The 27,936-nt window shown below is 34.8% G+C and overlaps 1 protein-coding gene across 1 annotated transcript; it reads left to right on the forward strand.

Annotated features, from left to right (window-relative positions):
* Window positions 1–414: 414 nt before the first annotated feature.
* LOC132114952 (septin-2-like) lies at window positions 415–27,660 on the forward strand. Its single transcript, XM_059523353.1, has 12 exons — window positions 415–565; window positions 5,172–5,218; window positions 5,514–5,613; window positions 5,693–5,779; window positions 7,206–7,329; window positions 10,806–10,940; window positions 12,321–12,438; window positions 21,998–22,099; window positions 22,193–22,338; window positions 25,049–25,132; window positions 25,239–25,296; window positions 26,131–27,660. Exons 2-12 carry the CDS (start codon window positions 5,195–5,197, stop codon window positions 26,197–26,199), a joined length of 1,047 nt encoding a protein of 348 aa, XP_059379336.1. The 5' UTR covers window positions 415–565; window positions 5,172–5,194; the 3' UTR covers window positions 26,200–27,660.
* The last annotated feature ends 276 nt before the right edge of the window (window positions 27,661–27,936 follow it).

The raw sequence follows: 27,936 nt of genomic DNA on the forward strand, positions 1-27,936 counted from the left end.
AATCGCAGGACGGAGCATCTGTTGCTCGCCAATGGGGATGCAGAAAAGCTGTGCGTTTGAGTTTGAGGGGGTCTATCAATAAATACAAGTTTTACTTAAAATAATAATGATAATAAAATCTGTAAAATATTATACAAATAAAATACCCTTTAGATGTATACATTATGTCAGCACTTAAACAAATACAAAAATGTAAATATAATAAGAAAATGCAAACAATAAGTAAAAAAATAGTAATAATAATAATAATAATAATAAATAATAATAAATAAAAAATTGTCGCAAATCCCGAAGCGTGTTTAGACATGTTCAGACAACTCCAAGAAACTGTGACCCGTCTCCGCCATTTCGGCTCTAAATCTCCATTCTATCGCCCGTTCTCCGCATTGGGAACTTGAGCCATAATGGCTTCAGTTGCACCATAGTCTCGCAGGCATTATGGGATAAGGGCGGAATTGTAGCGGTTTCCGGATTCCCTAGATTGGGCTGCTGAGAAGAAAGAAAACTTGGGAGGAGGGTAAAAAAAAACTCCTGGTTTTTGAGTTTTATCACGCATTTATAACAGGTAAGGGCTTCTGGCGGCTGAAAAGTTAGTCAAAGTTTCTTCGCGCTTGTATCCGGAAGTGATGAATCACTTTGTATCAAATCCCTGCGTGGCTCGAGTAACTGCTACATGTCAAAGTTGATACAATGTTGCTCTGGAAAGAAGTTGCATTAAATAACATAGTTGTATCACTCGACACTTGGTTTCCCTGTTTGAAACTATAAGATAACTCGTCTTTTGTTTTAGTGTCAGTTTTTAGATGTGTTGGTGTGCACTGAAATAAAAACATTTGATCAATCCGGGTGTGGACGAGAAGGAGGTGATTCCACTTAAAACGAGGTGCTATAAAAATGTACCCAAGGTTATCTGTTTCTTCATTTATAAATTACATTGGAATTTGGCATCATGTGAATTCAGACGTTTTCCTCAGAAAGGGTTTGGCGATCTCTGCCTGGAAGCAGCCTCCACACTTTAACATGCAGCCAGCAGCTCAGTGTATGATTCAGTCTTTTGTCATTCATGAGAAAATCATACCTGTTTATAAAGCACTGTCATATGTAAGATATCATGGACCTATCTCTGTGTTTAAGTTAGAATGTGAAAGACAGTAGTTGGTGCTGAAAATATAATAGTGATATAGATGTGATTATTGCTTACATATGAATATTACTATTATATAATTAAATTTATTTTCCATATGCTTTGTAGTAGTACTATACAATAACAGTCAAAAAATGTAACGTGGTGATTAAATGAGCAAACTACAGCATAACAAAGGAATATTTACCATGCATTTAGTACTAAGCCTATAGTGATGATGCCCTAAAAATAAATGCAAAATTAAAAACTAGTCCAAAACACTGTCTGCTGGGTCTCAGTGGGTAAAATATGTTCTAAGAATGTTTCGCCAACATTACCATTATGATAAGGTTATTTCTGAATGCTCATTGAGTGTTCGAAACAACTATTGTTTTAAAAAAATTTTATTGGTTATGTCAAAGATAAAGAAAATAAGCAACATTCCATTTTTATCAGTTTGCAAACGTCATGTGAATGTTACTTTGTTTTTTTCTATGTTAGCCAGATTGTTTTACTGTATTTATAAGGCAATGTTTATTTATTTTTATTTCAAGCTGAAAAAGAGAATTTCAGGCAGCTTGTATTCATCAAAATTATATCTTTTGACTCGTGTTATGTTAAAATAACCTTGAACCTGAATAGAAGTGGTCAAGAAGAGTTTCTAAATGTCCTCTACATTATGAAGGACTGTTAACCGTTTATCGCAAATGTGCTTTGTAAATAAGAGTCTTTTGCTTCCTTTAGCAGTACTGGAAAGGTTTGCTTTGTAGCATGATATTTTGGGGGTTTTATATCACATTTTAGTACTCAGAGCAGAGGAAGAATGATTCGAAAACAGTGTTTATTTATTTTTTTGTGATTATTTTGTGTTAATAGAAACTGTTTGAAGTTGAAACAAAATGGAAACAAAACTTAAATCTGATTAAATATGTGATATGTTCAAATATAACATAATATTTCATGATGTCTTCAGAGTAGCACAAAATTAAGTAAACACAATGAAAAACAGAAAAACAATGAAAACAGTAATAATGTGAAAAATTAATACAATTTAAAATATCTATTGGACTTTTGAATATATTTTAAGATGTCATTTATTCCTGTGATGCACAGCTGAATTTTCTGCATCATTCCTCTTCAGTGTCTTCAGTGTCACATGATCTTCAGAAATCATTCTGATATGATGATTTGCTGGTCAAAAAACATTTCTGATTATTATCAATATTGAAAACAGTTGTGCTGCTTCATATTTTTGTGGAAACGGCAATGCATTTTATTTGTCAGAATTCATTGATGAATAGAAAGTACAGCAATTATTTGTAATAGAAATCTTTGTAGCATTATAAATGTCTTTACTCTCACTTTTGTACTTTTTGCTCAATAATTTACTCTTTGAAAGCATAAAACGCACATTATGCAGTGACTAGGCTGTCGGTGGATTTTACCAGGTGGCTGACAAATCCTGCTAGTTTAAACTAACCTTTTTAACTCAGATAGACACTGGAAACTGAAGATTGTCTCTGACATCTTGGCTCTATCAAAAGTCTTTCTTTCTGTCTTTCTCCTCTTTATTCACACCTTTAACCTCTCACCTCTCTTCTTTCTCATGTCTCATCCAGCTCTTACATAACAAAGATGTGTTATTTCCGCCCTTTGTCTTGAAATTCATTCATCAATATGCCACAGCTGAGCTGCTCTTCAAAGGTGAGGCGAATTTCGCCCGAGGTCATGAGGCACACGTTTCACTCATAAACTCTAGTGCTGCTTTGAATGGTAGTTTGGTTGTGAAAAATCAGTGCCGGCCATCAGTAAACCAAGCTTTCGGATCCGACTGACTGTATATGTGGCTTTCCAGTCACATGTCTCATGAGCTTACAATCCACTAAGCTCCATCAGGGATTCTGTTAAGAATCTCAAATCCATTTTTCCCTTTATCGTAAAAACAGTAAATCTCATAACCTACAAAAAGGTAATGAAAAGTTGAAAGCTGGTGTTTTTGTTCAAACTTTTCTTGGTTTTGAAGTTTAATGTGTGTTCATACAAAAATGTGTGACTGCTGTGCCGATAATGAGGCCACTTGATTAATCTGCAGCTAGATTATCTTTGCAATAATTGCCAGCCAGCAATAACAAGACCTCCCAGAGTGTGTATGTGTGTGTATGATAAAATACGGATTGCATGATTGTCCTGTATTATAAAAGCAACACTGCAACGCCCACAATCTGATGTTCATCATAAATTAGTTTCCGTGCTTTCCTGATTTGATTTCTTTTCTGTCTTGGGAGCAGAATCACTCATTCTCATAAAAATGAATAGCTCAAATTCAACCTTCTTCCTTGTTTTGTACTTATTTTGTGTAAGTAAAGTTGGAGTAAAATAAAAACGCAACCTAAATCTGATTAAACATTGTGTAAAATCTTCATATATTCACAAAATTTCAATGCATGATGACTTTTTAGAATAGAACAAAATTGCTGGATTAAACTGAACACATGCACTTAAAAAATCTTTTTTTGAAAGAAGTCTCTTCTGCTCACCAGGGCTGCATTTATTTGATTAAAAATACAGTTAAAACAGCAAATTGTGAAATATTATTATAATTTAAAATAACTGTTTTCTGTATTAATTTATTTAAAAATGTAATTTATTCCTGTGATGCAAAGCAGTAGAAACATGCAGCATCATAAAAATTAAAAACTCTGTGGTCAAATATTCACAGTTTTCACTGCATGATGACTTTTTGTAGAATTTTGTACATTTACATTAATGAAGTCTCTTCTCTTCTGCCCCCCAAGGCTGCATTTATTAGTTTAAAAATAGTTAATAAATAAGTTATATTGTGAGATATTACAATTTAAAATAACTGTTCCATTGTTGAATATATTTTAAAATGTTATGTATTTTTTACTTATTTTGTGTGAATGAGATTAGAACAAAACCTAACAAACAGCATGCAAAACGTTCAAATAATCACTATATTGAATGATTATACATATAAATCATTCAAAATGATAACTATCCAAAATAATGGCTTTTTAGAATAGCACGCATATAATACAGTTTAAAAGTTAGAGTCAACATTTTATTTGTTTTTAGTCTCTTCTGCTCACCATTTATTTGATTAACTGTAAAAACAGTAATATTATGAAATATTTGAGTGTTTTCTGCTGTAATATATTTTAAAATGTAATTTATTCTTATGACGGTGAAGCAGATCTTTCTTGTCTTGAGAGTAGAAACACTCGTGATCATAAAAATCTGTCAGTATTACATCTGACAGCATGCTTTCACAGTGACGACTTCCAGCCCGCTGTCTCTGAATCAAACACACTTTCACCTGAACCCCATATAGTACACCAGAGTGTTTCTGGGTGGTTGTGTGTGTGTGTGTGTGTGAGCTCTCATTTATAAGGAATGGTGAAAACGGAGGAAAGCATTTCCAGGAAGATGAAAGATAAACAGCATTGTTCCCTCCCTGTCATCACTCCTCGCTCTCCTCTTGATGTCTAACACACTCACACACAACAGTTTGTTCCTCATCAGTATTTTTTGTTTCAGTTTTTAGAATGAATTTATTTAGATTGTGTGAATGAAATATTCTGTCATTATGTGTTTAAACAACATACACTACTATTCAAAAGTTTGGGGTCATTAAGTATTTTTTTTTGGGGTCATTAAGTTTTTTGCTAGAAAACGTTAGCCTATTAAGGTTTCCACAAAAATATGAAGCAGCACTGAGCACAATATATTTTATACTTGTTAATAATCAGATATTTTTCTTGTGCATTTAATCAGCATATTAGAATGATTTCTTGAGGATCATGTGACACTGAGGAGGAATGGCTATAAACTAAGTATTCAATAGATATTATCAGTTATTATTATTTTATTAGTATTTCTAGTATTTTTATAACCACAATGTTCTTAAGATATTTAAGATAAACTTATTAAGAGTTCTAAAAGTCTTAATTAAATGTATTTATTAAATTATATTTTATATATATATATATATATATTTTTTTTTTTTTTTTTTTTCTTCTTCATTTAGTTGTATCATCAAGCAGGAGCATCATGTCACATGGAGAAAAAGGAAAGGTAAGAAGTTTAAAGGTGAAGTGTGTAATTGTTTTGGATATTAAAATGTTTAATGTTCATAGTCTTTGTAAATATGTCATTAATAATGTATGTCAAGTTCTGATTAAACCAATGGAATGAGTTTGTGGGTTTGCTCAACCAATAGAAGTTGAAGGAAGCATTTGGGATATAATGCTTTTATCTAGTTATTATGCTTTTGCATTTGGAATAACATACTTCACATTTAACTCTTAAACATGTACATATTAAGTACAACTTTATTTGTCTCAGTGTAATTGTTCTGATGTGTTTCTAGTTCCCTGATGCTGCAGGATATGTGGGATTTGCCAACCTGCCCAATCAGGTGCACAGGAAGTCTGTGAAGAAAGGCTTTGAGTTTACACTGATGGTAGTCGGTGAGGAACATATAAACACACACATGGATCCAGACAGACACACACTGTGCTTTTAACCGGCTGTTATTTGTCATCTCAGGAGAGTCTGGTCTTGGCAAATCAACCCTGATCAACAGCCTCTTCCTGACTGACCTCTACCCAGAGCGCTATATACCTGGAGCAGCAGGTAAAACACACACACACACGGCTCTCCTGAGGTCTTCATTAACTCTACAGGATATTGTGTCCAAGACTGAAATGATCCCTTGCAGTCATGAGAAAAGCCTCTGTAGATTAACTTTTTTTTTTTACCCGAAAAGTATGTGAACACTCAAAACGCACGTAAATATATTCATTAGATAATGAAATATCTTAGAATATTTAAATTGCAGTATTTCTGTGGGTCTTAAACTGGTCTTCTAAGTTGTAATTCACCTTTCCACAAGTGAAAACCTTAAAGGGATACTCATTTGAAATGAACATTTTGTCATTAATCGCTTACCCCCATGTCGTTCCAAACCCGTAAAAGCTCTGTTCGTCTTGGGAACACAATTGAGACCTTAGACCTTGAGACTGTCCCATAGACTGTGAAGTAAATAACAGTGTCAAGGTCCATAAAAGGTTTGAGGAGTCATCATCAGAATACTCCATCTGCCATCAGACGTGCAATCTGGGTTATATGAAGCAACGGAAACACTTTTTATAAGCGAAGAAAACAAAAATAACGACTTTATTCAATAATTCCTTTGTCAACGGTTTCCTCTGTGTCACTCCATATCACTGTATGCTGCATATGCTCTTCTGTGTCATTCGTGCCACAAGAATGAAAAATGATTTTTTCTTTGCTTACAAAAAGTGTTCCTGTCCCCGCATATAACCAATTAATTATAACCAATTATAATCAATTTTAAATATTTCATGTAAAATTGATTGAAAAGTAACAGGCGATGTTTTCAAACTAAGTTTTCTAATTAACATTTATTTTCTGCTCCCTAGACAATAGACATTACATTTAGAGATCATATTGATGTTTATGTTCCCTTCCATTTATTCCTTAAATTTCCTTCACTTGGTCTTACAAAGTCTTAAATTTACCTTCATAAAACCTACAGATACCCTTTAATTATAAAACAGACAAGCACAAGCATTTTTCAATAAAACATTTCACAAATAGAGGTGTTTTGTTTTAAATTATAATTTATACGACATTCTGTTCTATTCTATTTATTGCATAAATTCGCCTAATGCAATGAATTAAGAACTTTTTTTTATGTGTGTCCAAATGCTTTCTCGTGTAAAGTAATATTTTCTTCAGCAAGATGCTGCTCCCGGTGGAATGCAGAACATGTCTGATTTAAATGCTCAATGTCTATTAAATACCTTTAAATCTATCTGTTGAGCACTTTGTCTATTAAAGCTCTCTAGAGTAAAAGGTTGTTATCAAGAAAGCAATTCCATCTTAAGCCCAGGGCTTCCTCCCAGAGGATCTCAGAAAATGCTCATTAATCTGTTTCATGGTGCACATTTTTAATTTGATTTGTCTTGATGTGCCTCCTCAAGTGTTTCTCTGTGCTGGAGTTTTTTGTTCTGATGGGTTTTTTTTGTACTTGCAGAGAAGATTGAGCGCACGGTCCAGATTGAAGCGTCCACGGTGGAAATCGAGGAGAGGGGAGTGAAGCTCCGCCTTACTGTGGTGGACACGCCTGGATACGGAGACGCCATAAACAGCCAGGACTGGTCAGTATGTGTTTACTTGTGGTGGTTTTCCACTGAATGGTACGGCTCGGATCGGGTCAGTTCGTGTTTGCACTGCAGTTTAGTACCGCGGGATCATAGACGTTGTTATAGTTGCGCCACCTCTACTGCCTCGATCTCCTGAAAAACTTTTTCATTCCGCATCGTCCCATCAAGCCTTTGCTGGATCCACTCCTTGGCTATCAACGATAGGAACATCTGTACTTCCTCAACAGACCACTAAACAGCCTTCATGTTGTTGTTTATTTCTGTTGCTTTCATTCAAAAAAAAAGTCACATTCGGTCCTCTAGCGAGTCTAGGGTCTCGTGTTACAATAGTTCAATAACGCAGGTAATGACGATTCTTTGTGCTGTACCATGCAGTGGAAAAGTGCCATTAGCTAAATTTGTCCTGAGGAGTGAGCTAAATCAGATCAAACCTCCCTTTGGAGACATCTGGAGACGTCTTCAATTAGAAGAATGATTCATACTTAAAATATATGTATTTTAATAATACATAATTTTTTATGTAATTCTTTAATATTATTTTATAATTTTGCATTTATTGGAAATGTGTTTATTATTATTTTATAATTCTAAAAGTGGTATGGTACATTTGGTACAGTTTACAGTTTTAATTGTTCTTGGAGATTTTAGCAAAGCAAATCTTTCCCGCGATCTGCCAAAATACAAATAGCACATCACATATCCCACCAGAGACAGTAATATATTGGATCAGTTACACCACATTAAAAGATGCATATCACTCTGTCCCACGGGCAGGCTCTCTGATCACTGTGTAGTTCATCTTATACAACCTACAGGCAGAAACTGAAATCTGCTAAACCTGTAATAAAGACTGTTAAATGATGGACTAATGAAGCAGAGCAGTGTTTTTGAAGCTGCAGCCACAGATCAGGATGAGCTCACAGAGACTGGAACTTCATATATCAGCTTGTGAGGATATGTGCATTCATCCAACGACCCGGCATCAGTATGGACTGACCTGAGTAACATCAGGACACCATTACTGCGGTCTGTGGAGATCAACAAATGACTGACGATCTCAGTAGCCGCTTTTCCACTGTGTGGCCAGTGCGAGCCAGTGCTTTAATCAGGCCGGGCGGGCATAATAGCCTCTGACCTGTAGCACAGAGGTCAAAATAGCGCTGCGTTTCCACCGTCGGAGCAGAAGCTTCACTGAAACACGCCCTTTACACACCCCTCTAGAACAAAGTCACACAACCCCATCATTTCACCAACAAAGAGAAGTTATCAGAAAACGAATAAGAAATAAGTAACGGCAATAAGCCGTAACGATGAAAGCGGCTGTTTGTTTGCATGCGTTGTTAAATATTTAAATCCAAAAGCATTTATGTTTTACTATAATAAGTGATACATTGATCATAATTAATTAATTTATCAGGATTGAAAATTAATCTCACAGAAATAAAGCATTATGAACATAGCCTGCTTATTCAGTCGAGTCTGTTTCTGTTTATTTGTATTCACAGCAGCCTATATACATCACATTTAGAAAGAATTATCATTTCTTTATTTTTATAAAAGCTCCAGAACAAAAAACATTATTATGTTTTTCTGACATAGGCTACGCGGAGCTTAACTCTTGAGACTCAAGGTTTGTGACAGATAAAATATGTTACTAAATAAACGATCATTATAGAAATTAAGAAGCTGACGTCTGATTTCGAAGTGGTTGCATTTACCATATTTACTATGGTAACGTTAATGCCTAGCGTGCATAGTCTTTTGCATCGCTTATGAATATTTCTGCCTTCTATGGTGATTATAATCCACATCGGATCAAGTTATTTCAAACACCCGCTGCTGACAGAAATTAGTGTTGAGCTCAACTTATTTGAAAAAGTTTTTAATGCTGAGGTTAAAGCTGTTATCTTTCTGAAATAATCCGCAGCGCAGACACTCACAGTTTCAGTCTTACACCCCACACCCGCTCTGATCTGCACTTCACACATTCACCTACCTCTCCATCACCTGCCATTAAACCTGTGCTTAAGGTCTGTGTCAAGGATGTGAAGTATTTGTATTTGGACACCTAAATCACACTTCTGTCATTACTTTAGATAGCCTAACTAAACATTAAGGCAATGTTTCATTCTATAAATAAACAAGCACTTGCACTTTTAAAGAAAAACATTTTGTTGTGTTTGAAATGTCCATTACTCTTTGATATTCTGTGTGATGAAATCAATTTAAAGCAGAATAGCATTTCTGATTGAGTTTGTCTTAGACATCGTCTTGCCTTAAAAAACTTGAATGCAATGACATCTTGTCATGTGATTTTAAAATTTGGACTATTTTAACTTGCATATTAGAAATGCAATGCTAATGGTGGAGTTCTCAAAAAAATTATAATAATAATTTGAATGCATGAATGCATCTTGATATGTTTGAATGTTGCTTTAAAGTTAATGCATTTAGAGATGTTAAGTTTTCTACCATCCAAACTGTCTAACAGCTAAATCACAGCATGCATAGTAAAGATCTGTTGCTTAAAATAAAGCAGTAGATCTCGACCAGATGCCGTCTTGGCCCATTCCAACTTTTAATTTCCCCTAAACATAATGTGTGTTTACTCTTGAATGCACTTGCATCAGTGCTGATGTCGTGTCTCTTAGATAGATTAACTAGCTGTTTATTATCACAGATATCTACCATTAAATTAGACCTTGCATTTAATTATGACCTCTTGAATGGTAGACTGGACTGATTATTAATTTAATACCCAATGTTTTGCGTTTGTGTATCTGCATAACAGAGATTATTAACACAAAGGCACTTGACTGTAGACTGGAGGCAGCTGTTGTCTCTTGTTGCTCTATTGGTCATTGAGCCCTGCGGAGAAATGCTTAGAACGTCCTGTTTGAAAGAACAATATCCTCCCCATCTCTTACCCACAGACTTCTCAGCCTGATGATGAAAACGTGCCATCCATGTTACCTACCTACTGTCATGTCATTTCCTCATGCCATGTCTTCTTCTCCTTCAGCCTCTCGATAAGGCTGCGGTCTCAATGCCAATTCATGCATCAGGTCTATCAGAAGATGCAGAAGAGGCTTAGTTCTGGTTAAAAGTTTAGTTTCGTTTGCAGTAGATAAGTCTGGTGACTGTAGAGCAAAAGGGAAGGTGGTGGCGAGACCTTAAATAACTAAGAGTTGATGTATTCAACAGTTATAGTGAGGCTAAATATAGTCTTTTTTTGTTGTTGTTGTTGCTGGACAGGAGCCTGTAAACATGATGTTGTGGAGCGTTTATATAAGCTTTATTTGGACAAAGTGTTTTTTGTCATCATTTCTAAGTGCGTTCAGATGTCTCATGATTAGTTTTTTTTTTTTTCATATTCGCATCCTATGCTTGTTTAATACAATCATAAGCTTTTATGTCTTAGTATTTCCTTTCAGCTTGTTCTCTGATATCTGCTTTATTCTGTTCGACAGCTTTAAGACGATCATCCACTATATTGATAATCAGTTTGAGCGATACCTGCATGATGAGAGTGGACTGAACCGCAGACACATCGTTGACAACAGAGTGCACTGCTGCTTTTACTTCATCTCTCCATTTGGACACGGGTAAAATGCACATTTTCTACCTTTCATCATCAGTCAATAAAACATTTTGTTCTTGCAAAAAGTGGCTTTAGCCTTCAATTAAGGCTAGTTTACAGCGAAGGTATGCATTAAAGCAACATCAATCACCAACAAAAACCACAGGCGAAAATTTCAAAAAAACTTTGCACTTTAAAGTTTGAAAGTGACATGAGGAAGTTATGGAAAGTAAGAAGTGTGGTTTTTGTTTGTTTGTTTTTGTTTTTTACCTGTATGTTTTGGGGAATGTGTGGCATTTATTTAATCATTATTTAAAAAAAATTGTTTTAAATACTTTAAAATTCAATAAAGATATGTTATACAGAAAGTGACATTAATCTTCCATCAAAAATTACAGCAGATTTTTTACAAGCCTCTGAGAAATGAACAGCCGAAAAAATCGCAAGTGAAAATTCAAGTTAACTGTTCACACTGAGCATGATGATTAAAATGTTCATTGGCCGTGGAGAAAAGTTTATTGCTGACATGAATTGCCAGCAAAAAATGCAACCAAACATCACATCATTCCAGGGTCAAATTTGGTGGACATATAGTTTTTTATTTTTTCCTTCTCATGTGCTCATAATGTTTTTAGTTTCTGGTTGTTAGGATTTTTTTGTATTTATAACTTTAGCTCACCAGGGCTGCATTTATTTAATAAAAAATACAGAAAATAAAAATCACCGATATTTTGAAATAAACTTTAAATTTAAAATAAGTGTTTTCTGCTTGAATATATTTTGAAATTTTATTCCAGTGAGTCAAAGCTGAATTTTCAGCATCGTTCCTCCAGTCTTCAGTGTCACATGATCTTCAGAAATCATTCTAATATGCTGATTTGCCGCTCACAAAATATTTCTCATTATCAGTGTTGAAAATATTTATGCATCGTTTTGTTTGAAGAAATTCAAAAGAACAACATTTATTTGAAATAGCATTATACATGTGTAATGAATTAACCTTTGTATTCATCCGGAAGAAGGAGGCGGGAACCGACGCACAATCAACAGAAAACTTTAATGATCAAAATAAACACAAAGCAGCGCATCAGCCCCTCACGGACGACTGATGCGCGCAAAATAAAACCAAAACACAACTAAAATCCCAGGCCTGGTCCTCTCTCGTCCTTCACTGTCGTCGCTCCAGTTTTTATATCCTTCCATCTCCTCCATGGGCCTCGAGACCGGCGGGTCGAACAGGTGTAGCTCATCTCCAATCACTCCACCGGCCTCGCTCCCATGTCCCTCGGCCCCGCCCCACTCGTCACAACATGTGTTTAACTTTGATCAGTTTTATTTAGTAAGGATGCATCAGATTCATTCAGATCTTACTGACCCACTTTTTGATTTGTTCTTGTTTTCCCAGCTTGAAGCCTCTGGATGTTGAATTTATGAAGGCAATCCACAGCAAAGTCAACATCGTCCCTGTGATCGCCAAAGCTGATACGCTCACGCTGAGAGAGAGAGACCGTCTCAAGAGAAGGGTGAGGATCTGACTCTCTCTGTCTACAACAAGCACAACTGATCATCTGACCGCATGACTAGTTGACAACTAGCCACAAAACTAACAACAGATGTTATATATTTGATCTTCTTTGGTGTTGATTCCAACATTGTGCTTTTTAAGAGCATTAGAAACACACTTTTGACTAGTGCATTGAGTGTTTGGTGATCAGACAGTGTGTAACTGTAGCGTGGGGTGTGTACATGCATTCACACACCCCATGGATTGTGTCTGAAGCGGGGTCAGATGTGTGTCGACCTGCACGCTCTGCAGGTTAAGTTGGACACTGATTATGTGGCATTTATCTGGCTCCACCTCTTTGGGGCGTTATCTGTTATCCCACAGGAAGCACGCACAGATCAACACGAGCACTGGAGTTTTTTCAGTGTTTCTGCTGCTGCTTTGAGCACAATTATGTTAATGAATGGAAATGGTGGATGTTTATTTTGCCATTTTGTTTAAAATCATACACCGCCTCTGTTTGAGTTTTGGTTTCATTATTGCTGTATTACTCATCCTTCCGTTTGTAAAAAAAGACTTTTAGAGAGTTTAAAAACACAAATGTGATGCATAGAAGCAACATTTAGGTGCATAAATTATATACACACAGTTTGGGGTTGGTAAGATTTTTAAAATGTTTTTGAAAGACACCTGTTCTGCTCACGAGGCTGCATTTATTCAATCAAACATACAGTAAAATCAGTAATTCTCTGAAACATTAATACAATTTAAAATAGCTGTTTTCTATGTGAATATATTGTAAAATATAGAATAAAATGTATTTTATTCTCGTGATCAAAGCTGAATTTTCAGCATCATTCCTCCAGTCTTCAGTATAACTCGATCCTTCAGAAATCATTCTAATATGCTGATTTGCTGCTCAAGAAACACTTTTTATTATTATCAATGTTAAAGAAAAAAAAATGAAAGATACATTTTAGTTTTCAGGATTCTTATCTGAAATTTGAATTTCAGTTCTGTTTGTAATTAGATATGAAATTGTAACATTATGAATGTCTTTACTTTTGAACAACTTAATCTGCCCTCGCTGAATAAAACTATTAGTTTATTTTAAAAAAGCACAACACAAAAAGACTTACTGACCCCAAGCTTTATACTTTAACTCATAAATAACATGGCTGTAATTTAAGTGAGCAACTTGGTCAACTATAGTAGTTGCCTTAACACTAGCTATTTTCATCTTAGGTTTGTGTGTCTGTTTACAGAAGGAAAATGTGCTTTCATTGTGTCATGGTGTTGTTTATATAATGTGAAGTCTTCTGCCTTTTCCTGTAGCTCAGCGTGTTGCAAGTCATTAGATTTTACATGACAAAAGAGCCTTAACGAGACAAAAGTGTGGCAATTTGTCCTCCGTCCCCCACATTCACTAACCTAAACCCCTGTTAAACCCTGAGAAACCTGCTGATCAGTGACTTACACCAGATAAAAGCCAAGCAGTTACCGAACTCTTCTCATTTATGTCTTGAGGTTAGGCCATTCTGATTAGACAATTAGAGGTCCCAATTGACCTCTGTCAGTGTCTTATACATGTGTGTCCGTGCATGTAAAAATGGCCTCATTACTGAAAACGGTCTGTTTTAGATAAGACTGATGGAATCTAATCCACATCCTGCAATCATTGCATGAACGTCCATCTAATTCTCAAGGAAATATCAGTTAAACCGTCTCCACCGTCAGCCGTTTGGAGCTAAATGACCCTAACAGATGACCTAAGTCAGTGTGTGTGTTCTTTGCTGTACAAATGTGGGGTTTCTGTCACTCTTGATCCAATGCACTTCCTCGATGGCTCATAACACACAGAAAGTCACAGGGCTTCATTGCTTGGTCCATATTTAAAACAGGGCTTTGGATACTGAATGCTTGTGTTTTAGTAGTTCCCTTTATTCGCCTACTCCTTAGTTGACAGTTTTCTATTCCTGCAGGTAATTTCAAAACACAATTTCATGCTGTTTATTGCTCATATCATGAAATTATACAGTGATCACATGCTATTAAGCTCAAAAAAGGAACTGAAATACCATAAAAATACTATAAATTAGTCCATAGAGCTTATGCATCACAAGTCTTTTAAGGTCATACATACACTACCATTTTTTGAAAGAAATGAATAGTTTTACTCCGCAAATAGACATTAAATTGATCAAAAGTGACAGTAAAGACATGTACAATTATTGATGCACCAATAACGATCATGCGCTCCTGTACTCGTGTATGTGAAAAGTGCTGTGTCCAGACATAAAATAAAATGATGCACACTGATTTTACTGTATTTTTGATCAAATAAATGCAGCCTTGATGAGCAAAAGAGACATCTTTTAAAAAAATCTTACTGACTCTTACAGAATTGTAAATTATTGTTCTTTGTGAAACAGCCCCAAATGTAGGTCGTTATTAATCTTTGGCTGACAAATCTCATTCTCATTAGTTAATAACAGAACATGCATGTTTATGGCCGTACTTTTCCCTTAAGCTTTTTGTGAACAAACTACATGTTCCTATTGCTGAGAATCACACAGCTACTTGAAACGTTGATTGTTTAGAACTTACATGTAGGAAATTGCTCCATCAAACCTTAATGTCAGTGTGAATGAATTGGAGGAAGTTTAATGCTTGTTCTTTTCTTTGGTACCTCCACAAATGCATGAATCCTTTTTTGTTGTTGTTGTCAGAAAAGGAGGAACACACCCTTCAAATTTTTCTCTACCTTATCTTTTCCAAAGAAGACTGAGGTAAACTCTTGGACACAACTTCCAATCATCGACTCTGACTTATGTGGAAATGCAAGTCAGAGGTTTAGTATTTCCCACTCTATTTCCCATAAAACTGCCATAAGAATGACAAATAACCCATTGTTTCCTAGCGGCCTGACTGATATTTATGTTTGATTTTCACCCTCACTTTCTCACCGTGATTGCTTTGCTCTCATTCTCTCACAGGAGAGATCTGCGATCTTTCTCGCACCATCATGAAAGGGGAAGCAGCTTGTGTAGAACAATATGGCCTTCCTGTAATGTGTCAGACAGATTGGCAGGGAAAGTGGGTCAGCAGTGTGCAGGAGTGTTTTCTGCTTATCTGAGACCAGAGTGAGGTCATAAAACCATCAAATATGTAAAATACTCGAGGGACGTTTAGGAGGCTCTCACTTCCTGTCGTAGGAGTAATGTATACCGAAGAGCAGCCGATCTGGTCAATATGAGAAGGAAAGCCGAACTGACGCACATTTGGGGCGCGTATTCTCTAGTAGAGTTCAATGTGATTCCCACAAGCCAGATTGTCGGTGCGCTTAGTGGGTTGCATTGTTGTGTTTGTGTGAATTTGAATGTTATTGTTGATGTTTGCTATGCTGCAATCCCCATCACGCTCATATCTCAGTCTCCAAACTATCAAAGCTTTCCTCTCTTTGTCCCTGCGGTTGGCTTAATGGGAGAAACGTACCAAAGCACCAGCTCGCGCTGTATGAGTGTGAGATCACTCCCTTGCCAACCGTTTCCAGCCTTGTTGTTTTTAAAAACACAGTGGGGTCGAAAAGTTTGAGAGCGCTTGTGAAAATGCATCTATTTTTTTTATTTATTAACAGAGATGATTTTTTTACAAATTATATCGTCAGCATGGCAGTTTGTGTGAAAAAAGATGTATTTGAGAATCTGTTTGCACTTTTGCTTAAATTAATGACATCTTCAGCCCTGATATTTCTGATCATTCAATGAAAGCAAGAAAATCTGATCAATGAGATTCAGTTACTAATATAAATAAATATAATTTAAATAAAAAAATAGCTACTATATATATATATATATATATATATATATATATACTACTTATGTACTTATATATAATTATATTAATAATTAATATATTTTTTTATAATTTACATTATATAAATGCATATCTGAATATTTTGTCATTATTATTTAAATAATTTTTTTTTTTAGCTTTGCTTTACATTTTTTTACATTCTCACATTTTCAGTGTGTGTGACACTATATATGATGTAATTTATATTTATAGAATTACATATACAAATTAATTATAACTAAATATTTTGTAATTTTACTATTTTTTTATTTAAATAAAATTTTATTTCAGCTTTATATATATTTATGGAAACAAGTTTTCAATGTTGTCTCGGAGTTCCTGACCTCACGGTCACCGTTTATGATTTTGTGGTCATACAGTCATTGTCTAAACACAGGGCTTTGGTGTTAAACATGCTGTTTACTGTACAGTGTATGCCACTCTTCTCCATGGTTTGACAGAGCAGTGAGGTCACTTTGTTTTCAAGTCCAGCACTTCATTTGACATTCATCTGATATTGCTCAACTGCAGAATTTAAAACGGTGGATATCTCATGGTTTGGGTATGACTATGAGTACATTCCTCCCCTAAATGAGGGTGGGGTTATTTATTTGTGTTCTCAGGCAGAATGATTGCATCCTGGAATTGCAGCTCACACAGTCCATCTAAAACGATAAATATCCAGTACTGGTCACATAAGCGTTCAGTTACCATGGTTTGACCTTTGTTTAACACTCCAGTTGGTACAGTATGTTTTCTTTTTAAGAATAGAGTGGCCATAAAACAGGGACAAGCTTTTAGTACAACCTTCACTAAGAATGGCACAATCAAATCCAGTTCCTGTTGAATAAACCTGCTCTCATAGAAGCGTATTTAAGGTTTTTAATTTAAAATTCACACAAAAATATTTTATTCACCCTCATGTTGTTCCTAATTTGTTTCAAAGTGAATTGCTTTTATAGAATACACAATGAATGTTGCACTTGTGAAGTTTTTCAGGCCTCACAAAGGACAAAAAAGCACAGTGAAAATGGTCTAGAGTCGAATAATGATTAAACAATGAATAACTGAATAATGTAAACCATGAATAAAATTGCTAATTTCCATCTGTTGCTCACACAAAGCTATCATACGACTTCAAAAATCATTTGAAATACTGTTATGTGTCCTCCTAAATCTCAAAACCTCAATGAACAGTTTAAATCTTCAGGGAATCTTTATGTAAATGGGAATGTTTCTTAATGTAAATCTTTAAATTAAATAGATTTTTTTTAGCCTTTTGAGTGTGATCAGAATGTACATTGGTGAAATGCAATGTGTTTACGCAGTTTAAGGTAAAAAAAAAGCACATTATTTTCCACATACTCTACATTATTGTTGCTTCTCTATGCCCCGCCTTTCTGAAACAGTCGATTTGAATGAGTCTTCACTTTCATAAAGAATATCTCTTTGGATTTGAGACTTTAATCTTTGCAACTTTACGTATCTTCTGTATGCAGAAATAGCTTTTAACACTAGCATGAAAACATGAAATCGCATCTCCGTTTTTTCTTAATTTCCTTCTTTATTGACGTACAGGTTTGGGAAAGACATGAAGATAATTAAATAATGACCGTTCATAACATGCACGTTAATTTTTAGGTGAACTGTCTCTTTAAAGAACATCTCCTTTCTTCGGAATACAAAGATGTGATGCTGGTAACGAAATAGTGAGATGTTTTCCTTGATGCTTTCAGCCAGAATATAAGCTACAACTACATTCTGCCTGTTTTAACAGAATTGTTCATATTTTATTGTAGCATTGCTGAAAGCCTCAACACACACACACACACACACACACACACAAACACGCTCATCCCTGACAGGAATTTGCTGGAGTGAGCATCTCCTCACGTCCCGCTGTTCCAGAGACGCCGGATTAACATTAGCCCTGGTACCGACACACACACACACACACACACACAGGTCCGAGTAATTGGTCAGTCCTGTTGAGTTTCTTTTAGAAATCTATAACACCCCTGTGTGTGTTTTTTAGTGCAAATGAAAGGGCTTCTCGAGCCGCAGGAAGCCAGTGGTTTTATCCAGAGACCAGGGATCACAGTTAAGAACTGCACTACTTTGTGGTTCGACACACTTTACTGCTGAATAGTAACTTTAACACTATTTAATAATTGTTCATGCTGCGCTGAGCTGTAATAATGCTGGTTCCATAAGCCTCAAACAACATCTTCACTAAAAACTAAATGTTTTTGTGTTGAAATACTCGTTGTTGGTTTTAAACCGTGTAAAGTCTGTAGGGAGTGGTGGGGTTAAAGGTGAAAATTCATGCTGAAACCTGACCGTGTGAAACTACTGTTTTGCTCCCCTGAAGTATAAGCTCATAATAATTGGTCTATAGATAGGAAAACTATATTTAATTTATTTTGATGTGTTATGTACTTAAATATAGTGCCTGTCAAGTTTGTGGCTCCTATTTTTAATCAAGTGACCAAATGTTTACAAGCCTCTTTAGTCGTGCAGATGTTACAGTATTTAGTCATTTTAGATTTTTTACTTAAAAACTGTAATCGGGTTCATTTTGTTTCTGACCTAGTGCACTATTTTCCTTTATATTTAAAAGCACAGTCTGGCTCTCCAAAGGATTCCCAGGGTGTTTAGGAACTGTGTTTATATGCAGTTGTGCTGCTTCATATTTTTGTGGAAGTTCAAAAGAACATCATTTATTTGAAATAGAAACCTTTTGTAACATTATAAATGTCTTTACTCTCACTTTTGATCGAATTAATGCATCCTTGCTGAATAAAAGTATTCATTTTTCTGAAATAAATGTAGACAATAAATCTTTCTTTTTACATGCATTCAACCAGATTTGGTCGACAGTGCAAGTGCAGCTTGATTGAGGACTTGGATGAAAAGACTCCAACGTCCAGCCCTACTCGTACCTCAAATAGTTTTGCTCTTCAAACACATGGTCACTACTCATAATGCATCCTATGACAAACAAATTCCAAGCCTAATAGGTGAAACCCACTTCCCTTTTCAGCTCAGAGCCATGGAGAAACCCCTGTACCATTGTTCCAGACTCCAGGTGCCTCTGCTGACCAGGTGAACACGCTGCCAATCCAAACACATTGAGCCTCAGAGAAAGACAGGCAGAGCTAATGACTGTGTTGAGGCCTGCACTGATAAATCACATCAAGATTCTCAGTCCTGGCAATAAAACTGTGGAAAATCCTTGTTTCCGTACACTATTATCAGCGTGCAACTGTGTGAAAGGTTCTTGATGTTGTACTTTTGCATGCTAATATTAATGGTCAGCAGAGTTGTATCTATAAATTCATCAAATTTTTTAAGAACAGCATTGCTTTTGCAGTGTTGGTCAATTTACACTATTATATATATATATATATATATATATATATATATAAGAATCATTTTAGTTTCATATTTAGTAATTTTATGTGCCTTTTGTCATCATTTTATTAATGTATGATTCTTTCTTTTTTTAATTTTAGTTTTTAAATTTAGTAATAGAAACTTTTTTACAATTTGGTTGCATGACAGTATTTTTTATTTAATATTTATAATACATTTTATTGCAGCTTTATTTCAGTTAACTAAACAAAAATAGTTTTAGTTGACACCAATTTTGAATGCTGTGTGTTGCAACAATTTACTGACTATTGCTTTGTGCATTATGATGATAGTTTTTATCTGTTTATCAATTTATTGAATTAGCTTTTACTTTTATATTTTCATTACCAATCTACCTTTTTGATGTGTTTTATAGTTATATTTTATTTCAGTTTTATTTTTTATTTCAGTTTTTTATTTTAGCTAGTAATTTTAGTACTTAAAATACTATAAATAATTTTTACAATTTAAACATATTTCAGTTGGCTGCCAAGGCATTTTTAATATTATTAAGGCATTTTAATATTTTAATATTAATTATTTCGGGTAATATTTATATTTAAGTTGTTTTGCAGCTTCTTTTTTTTAAGTTAACAGAAGTGTTTTTTTTTTAAATAGTTTTAGTTGACGTTAACAACGCTGATGTTTGCATGCAATTCGGCTTTTGTGTTGCGTCTGGGTTGCGAATCCACATTTTGCATATTCCTAATCAGCTTTTCTTGTTTCGATTTTCATGTACAGTTATATCTTAACTCCCTTTCCCATTCCTGTGCATAAAAGTCTCTATTGTGCCATTTTTCTTGGTTTATTGTGAAGCAATGCGTTTATCTTCCCATTTGGAGGTCAAGTCATACAAAATTTCAGAAATTTCTGCATCCATATCTGGCATGAATGGGAAAGATGGACCCTTATAAATCTTGCACTCTTATTCCCTTCTTCATTTCTTCAGTTTGGTTTGATCAGATGACGCACGTTTACAGTCATGCACCAACTGTACATGTTTATTTGTACTCAGAACACCCAACAATGACAACCACACAAACAATAACACACACACTGTCCTGTGCGGCCCAGTCTCGCTATGAAAACAGGACTAGTCATAACAGAAGGGGGTTTCTGTTCCCCGCTGAGATTACATGAAAGCGCTGAGAATGTCAGGAAGAGGTTGCTGGTGGCGTTCTGGGCGTCACTATGTAATGGCATTGTGAAGGTGCTTCTTAAAAAAACAGCTTTGAAGTTAGAAAAATAAATCCTAATGTCTGATCCGCCACAGGTGCTTCGGATATGTGGTTTTCTTATCTAGTTTGACAGAAACAGGGCTACTTTTCAACCTCATATTCACTTAATCAGTTTGTTTTGACACACTGAACTGGACATATCTCCCACACCGCTTTGCATCATGGTCTGCACAGGTTGAGGTTGAGTTTGGTGTTTGCTGGAAATCACGTGGGGGTAAGTGGGGTGAGATTTTCAGCTCTCTGCTCAAGATCTGTTTTGGGCCTGATCGAATCTGTTATCTGCCGCTGACTGGCACCAAACAAACCAAGTGTGGATCCAGTAGATGGTTTACATTGCGTGATTCATACGATTCCTGTTAGCATCAAAGAGTTTCCTCCGAGCTCTCTGAGAACGTTCCAAATGACAGCGTGCTGAGAGAGCTTTGGAAGTGAACAGGAATGTTTTGGAAGAACATTTAGTGCAATTTCAAAACTGTGAAATGGTACTGGCATCATAAAGCATTGTACAATTGCATTGTTTTTTTTTAATTAGAGCTGTGTGTGTGTGTGTGTGTGTGTGTGTGTGTGTGTCTGTGTGTCTGTGTGTGTGTGTCTGTGTGTCTGTGTGTGTCTGTGTATAAACATACACCAAACACACACACATATATTGTTCATATATTGAGAATATTTGTTCAATTAATTTATTTGAATTAATAATAATTTAAAGTTTTTAATATTGTATTAATAATAATTTAAAAATTGTGTTGTATAATTAACTTAATTAACATATTACATACTTTTTTTTAATACACATTTATATGAATAAGCCAAGCCATAAATATATTTGTAAATTATTTAATAATAATAATATAAATAATATATATATATATATTATTCATAAATATTTTAATTAATTTAAGTTTAAGTAATATAATGTTAATATTATGTATAATTATTTTATATGAATTGAAATTTTAGTTTAATTCATATATTTTTGCGTTCGTAATTCTAATTCTGATTCAATCACACCAGGACCACACAACTCTGAATGTTAAGGTTTATGTTTTAAAAAAAAACAATTTCTTTCATCAGATTTTGGATGAGATCAGTGAGCACGGGATCCGGATCTACCAGCTTCCCGACGCTGATTCGGACGAGGACGAAGAATTCAAGGAACAGACGCGTGTCCTAAAGGTCAGAGGTCAAAGTGTTTGTTGATTATCGGTCCTGTAGCACTGCCTGACCTCCCGAAGGCTTTGACTGAAGTTGGAGTGTGTTTGTGAGCAGGCCAGCATCCCGTTCGCTGTGATCGGCTCCAACCAGCTGATAGAGGTGAAGGGGAAGAAGATTCGTGGACGGCTGTACCCCTGGGGCGTAGTGGAGGTGGAAAACCCCGAACACAACGACTTCCTCAAACTGCGCACTATGCTAGTGTGAGTACACACACACACACACACACAGATGTTGAGGTGTCTTAACCTCCTGAATATGAGAGATGTGAGAGCAATTTTAAATGACCTTTTCCACCCTCTGACCCTTAGAGTTTAACACGATGATTTGGCTGCTGTACATTCAAGACTATTAGATATAAATAACCTGACACGTGAAACGAGTCGCAAGGCTTGCCTAACAATTGCGGGTTTGCAAAAACACTTTAAAATGAGATAAACTAGTAGTTTGGTAAATTGTACAAAAATATTCAGTTCGAAAAATAATAATATGACCATTAAGACTGATGCATTTTTGATGCACATTTTCACCCCAAATTCTTATTAATTGAATGAAAATCTATGATTTATTTGGTGTTTCTCATAAGTCGAGAGTCTCGGTGCTGTATTTCAGTGAAAAGTGAAATACATTTAAATCAGCATAAAAATGTTACATTTTTTACAAGAGACCACCATGGTGTGTAAATACTTTAAGAATAATTTTTTTAATCATATCATGTTTATTTGAAAGCCATATAAATTAATTTAGGGTTTTTTGCACTACATTGAGAATTTAAGGAAATGTGCTCAATTATCATGAATGTGATGTCTCAAAGAAAAAACTCTATTGGTGGTAAAATAGCTTTAATTTCTTTATTCAAAAATATAATTTCTTATTTTTCATGTGTTTAAATAATGAATTAGTGTAAGCTTTTTTGTTTTGCACAATATTGAAAATTATAGTAAAATGAGCTTGATTTATCATGAATATAAGTTTCATGTATAATGTAACATAGGCTTTAATTTATTTATTCAAAAATAAGATTTCTTATTTTATATATATTTATATATTTAAATAAAATTAATGTAGTGATTTTGTGCTACTTTAATGATATATTGAAGGAAATGTACTTTTAACATTCATTTTACATTTTAATGAATATATTGTTTCAATGAAAATAAAAGTATTGGTGGTAAATATTTAAATAAATTTAAATATTTTATATTTGAATAATATTAATAAGTGTATGGTTTTTTTGGCTTAATTTATCATGAATATAATGTATCGAAGATATTTATTTATAAATATATAATTGATCATGAATACAATGTATCGAATATATTTTAATGTGTTAAAATATGCTTTCATTTCTTTGTGCAAAAATCTAATTTCTCATTTCTTTCCTCTGATTTTGGTTTGAAATGACCTGGATGGTCATATATTATGGAATTACATTTGGTTCAATAAAAGTGAACGTAACTTTATAAAACTATCAAAAATATGCCATTGCAAAAGAAGAAAAACACAATGAAAATGAAAAAAATGTACTCAGTTGCACAAATGTAACAGGCTCTTCAAATATGCTTCATTCTTTGTTAATGTTTTTCAAAGATTAGTTTTCGGTGATGATGGATTCTGAATGCATTGCCACAGATTTCGTTTTTTTTATACCAATTTCTCATGGGGGCGGGCTTAACAGTGATCTATTTGATAGTGGATAGTGAGCTTTTGATGGACAGGTGCTCTCTGACTGGGAAGTACAGACGTCACTCAGTGGCGCGCATATTGGAAAGCTCTCGTGATTGTGATTTGTATTACTAAATATGTAAATAATATTTGACCTTCGATCGTCTCAGTCTGTAAAGATGAGCTCTTGTCCTTCAAGGCAGCTTGAAGTAAGCTTGTGTTACTGAATGACAATAATAACCCGCAACAACTGTTGCACACTGTAACATGAAAAACTTGTATCGATGTTATTGGTTACTTCAGTAACACAAGCTTACATCAAGCTGCCTTGAAGGAAGATGATGCCGCTCCGTGTCTCCTGAGAGCTCATCTTTACAGACTGAGATGATCGAAGGTCAAATACTATTTACATATTTAGTAATACAAGGCACGACCTATTGCATACAAATAAGAAAAAAAATTTTTTTTATTAATGCAGAGAACAAAAACATACAAAAGTATAAACATACATCACATAATATAAAATAATAAAGAATAAAATAGCACTTAAGAAAAGAGGGCCAAAATCTAAACAAAATTTACACAAGGAGATTAAAGGCAGAGCAAATTCTAACAGTCCTTATAGCTTTTTTATTAGTAGATACTGAGATCACATTCAAATAGTTTTCCATTTCTTTTAGAAAAACAGAGAAGACAGGTTTACAGTTGGAGAATTTGCATTTGTGAATGTGAAATTTGTTTAGGAAAAAATTTAAATTAATAACAAAACTGATATTTTCGTTTGTGGGGTCAGAGTCATAATACCCAAATATAATGTTTTTCATATGTACTGAGAAGCCTGGCAAAATCTTACAGTTGACAAACACACCAACGTCATCCCAAAGTTTCTGAGTGTAGTGACATGACCAAAATAACTGTACAGTTTCTTCAGAGCTCGAACAAAAAGAGCATGTGAGATCAATGTCAGATTTAAACTAATCTTTGAAAAACATTAACAAAGAATGAAGCATATTTGAAGAGGCTGTTACATTTAATTTTTTTCATTTTCATTGTGTTTTTCTTCTTTTGTAATGGCATATTTTTGATAGTTTCTGACAAAGTTATGTTCAGTTTTATAAAGTTACGTTCATTTTTATTGAACCAAATGTAATTCCATAATATAACTATATATCTATCTTAAGTGTTTGTTTGTTCCTTAGTGCCCTCTGCTGACGTTGTGTGTGTGTGTGTGTGTGTGTGTGTGTGTAGAACTCACATGCAGGACCTGCAGGAAGTCACTCAAGATCTCCACTATGAGAACTTCCGTTCCGAGAGACTAAAGCGAACTGGCAGGTAAGACAAATCAACGAGCACAGTCTCAGATCATCAGCCTGTGTATGAACTGATCTGTGAGGGAATGTTCGCTGTATATCTGTGCTGAAACTCTGTGTTCCTGCAGGGCGGCTGAGGAAGATGTGATGGACAAAGACCAGATCCTCCTGGAGAAGGAAGCTGAGGTTGGTCACATACATATATGCAGTTGAATTTGTGTTTTTGACAGTCGACTAGAAGTTTCCTTCTACCTATCTTTTTGAATATATTGTAATTAGTGTGGTATTCTGGCCTATGGGAATGTATATTGCTGTCGGGTGTGGACGCAATCAGAGCAGTTTGTAAACATCCATGTCTGCACAGGAAATGACACCTGCTTACTGCAGCACACAACATACAGGGTCTTAATATAAACAATAAACAATCTCTTAATATTTAAAAGTGCAAAAGGGGAGGGGTTTAGGTTTAAGGGTATTTTAGTGGATATACAATATCATAAGCTCTCTATAAAAATAATAGAAGTCAAAGGAAAGACCAAAAATGTGACCCTGGACCACAAAACCAGTCTTAAGTTTAGATTTTCTGACAATATTTGGCCGATACACAACTGTTTGGAATCTGAGGGTGCAAAAAAAAAAACAAGATATTGAGAAATCACCTTTGAATTTGTCCAAATGAATTCTTAGCAATGCATATTACTAATCAAAAATTAAGTTTTGATATATTTATGGTAGGAAATTTACAAAATATCTTCATGGAACATGAACTTTACTTATATACTAATATCCTAATGTTTTTGGACATAAAAGAAAAATCTATCATTTTGACCCATGCAATGTTTTTTTGGCTATTGCTAAAATATATTCCAGCGACTTAAGACTGCTTTTGTGCTCCATGGTCACAAATATACAAGAACAAACATGAGTGAGTTTTAAGCAACATTGTCATCATCATCAGTGATGTATTATAAATGTCTTTAAACATAGAGACACAGTCTATCTGTTTTTCCTCTCTCGCAGCTGAGACGCATGCAGCAGATGATCGCTCAGATGCAAGCTCAGATGAAGATGAAACCAGGAGACGACTAAGTGTGTGTGTGTGTGTGTGTGTGTTGTGGGAACAGGAAGTGCCATCTGACTGGAGGTTACATTATCCTACCCATTTCTAAACACTATTTGCTTGTTGAATCCCTCATGTTTATCAGATTAATGGAACGTAATGTTAATGTCGTCTAATTGATGTAACCAATCACTCATGATCACAGCTCCGCCCATACGAATAACTGCAACACTGAAACAAACAGTCCATTATCATGTCATTTAATCAATCGGGTCAGATGCTGTTAATCATTTCTATCACCTGTAGTCAGTCATGGTTTCATTGACAATGTTCAGCATATGTTCATCTGTAGATTGATCAGGGTTTATGGTCCACTGGAGACTAGATGTTTTTCTGTGCCAAACACTCTTGGATTGAACCAGTCATGCATCAAGCTGGCATATGTTTACCAGATCTCCTTGTCAGTACTTTATAAAGCATATATATATATATTCCTTTGACTGTGGATACATGGGTTAAAATAAGAGGACGATGCACTGGTAAATGAACCTGGTCAAGTTTACAGTTTTATCAAATGCACGGGTTCATAATCGGCATGCATTCACAGACGTGAATTAATATCAGTTTGATGGACTGGTTTATGAAAGTGTGTTTGAAAAAGCATTGTGTGTAGCCCATACAAATTTCATCACAAGAAGTACCACTAACAGAGAAACAGATGCTCTTATCATATTTCTTTGTAATGCATAGTGTTGATTTGAGCTGCATTGGGCAGCACTTCCCTCTGGTGGACTACAGAAAAACAACCTGAAGTACAATAGAAGCCACATAAAGTGACAATTTGCCTGCGTCATGAAAAAACTAAGACCACAATTGGACAATCTAGTGACATCATGTTTGCATTTTGTCAATAATACAATATCTGATCATCATTTTGAAAAAGGATTCGGTTAATAGAGCGACTCAGCAAATGAATGTAAGTTCATTTTTTTTTATTCACAGAAATGCCTTAAAAATGCCTTTAGAGACAGTGCACACATTTTCTTCTTTTATACTTATTCTTATGGTTTGTTTTTTTTCCTGTATTTTTTATTGCATTGATTTCACTTTATTTACTACTTAACCATTAACATCTACCACAGTGATCTTTATAACAGCTGGAGTCTTTATAACTGTATGTTTTAGAAGTTCATCTAAACAGTACAAGGTCTAAGAAACGGACTGAAACGCACCATCACTGCCTGCACATCAGTGTCCGAGACCTTTTACAGCGTTGTAATGAGTTATTTGCAAATCTTTAATGTCTGTTGTAAACACACTGATTTTGTTTTGTTGTATTTGTGGTTCAGCCCAGTTATTTTGTCTCGGTTATCTCCTGTTTAGGCCTTTTTTTAAGTCGTTGTGCGGTACATTAATAATGCTTACTTCCCTGTTTCACATGGTCCTTTTTGTATTTGCTCATGTTGAGAAATAAATAACTTTCTGAGTCATTTGTTTTGAACGCTTTAGTTTCCTGCAAGCATTAAGTCTGAAATGGTTTGTGGATTTGTGTAAATATCATCCATTTCTGTTTGTACACCATAAATAATATTTTGCTCAACAGTGAAATTTTATTATGCTTTTTTGATAAATAACTTTTGACTTGTTTAACTGATCCTGGAATCAAAGACTATAAAACTGATTGACATCAAATGTAGCTTTTTTCCAATTGTCTTTACTTAATGTAAGCTTTGGTTAATAAGACTGCATTTTTAGAACATTTTAAA

The sequence above is a fragment of the Carassius carassius genome, chromosome 34 (assembly GCF_963082965.1).
Source record: "Carassius carassius chromosome 34, fCarCar2.1, whole genome shotgun sequence".
In the NCBI taxonomy this organism is placed as follows: domain Eukaryota; kingdom Metazoa; phylum Chordata; class Actinopteri; order Cypriniformes; family Cyprinidae; genus Carassius; species Carassius carassius.

What these genes read in the sequence shown, in the direction of transcription:
- LOC132114952 (XM_059523353.1), top strand. Translation starts at nt 5,195, where the DNA reads ATGTCACATGGAGAAAAAGGAAAG. An exon ending in CTATATACCTGGAGCAGCAG is followed by an intron (nt 5,780 to 7,205) that starts GTAAAACACACA and finishes TTGTACTTGCAG; the next exon opens with AGAAGATTGAGCGCACGGTC. An exon ending in GAGACCGTCTCAAGAGAAGG is followed by an intron (nt 12,439 to 21,997) that starts GTGAGGATCTGA and finishes TTCTTTCATCAG; the next exon opens with ATTTTGGATGAGATCAGTGA.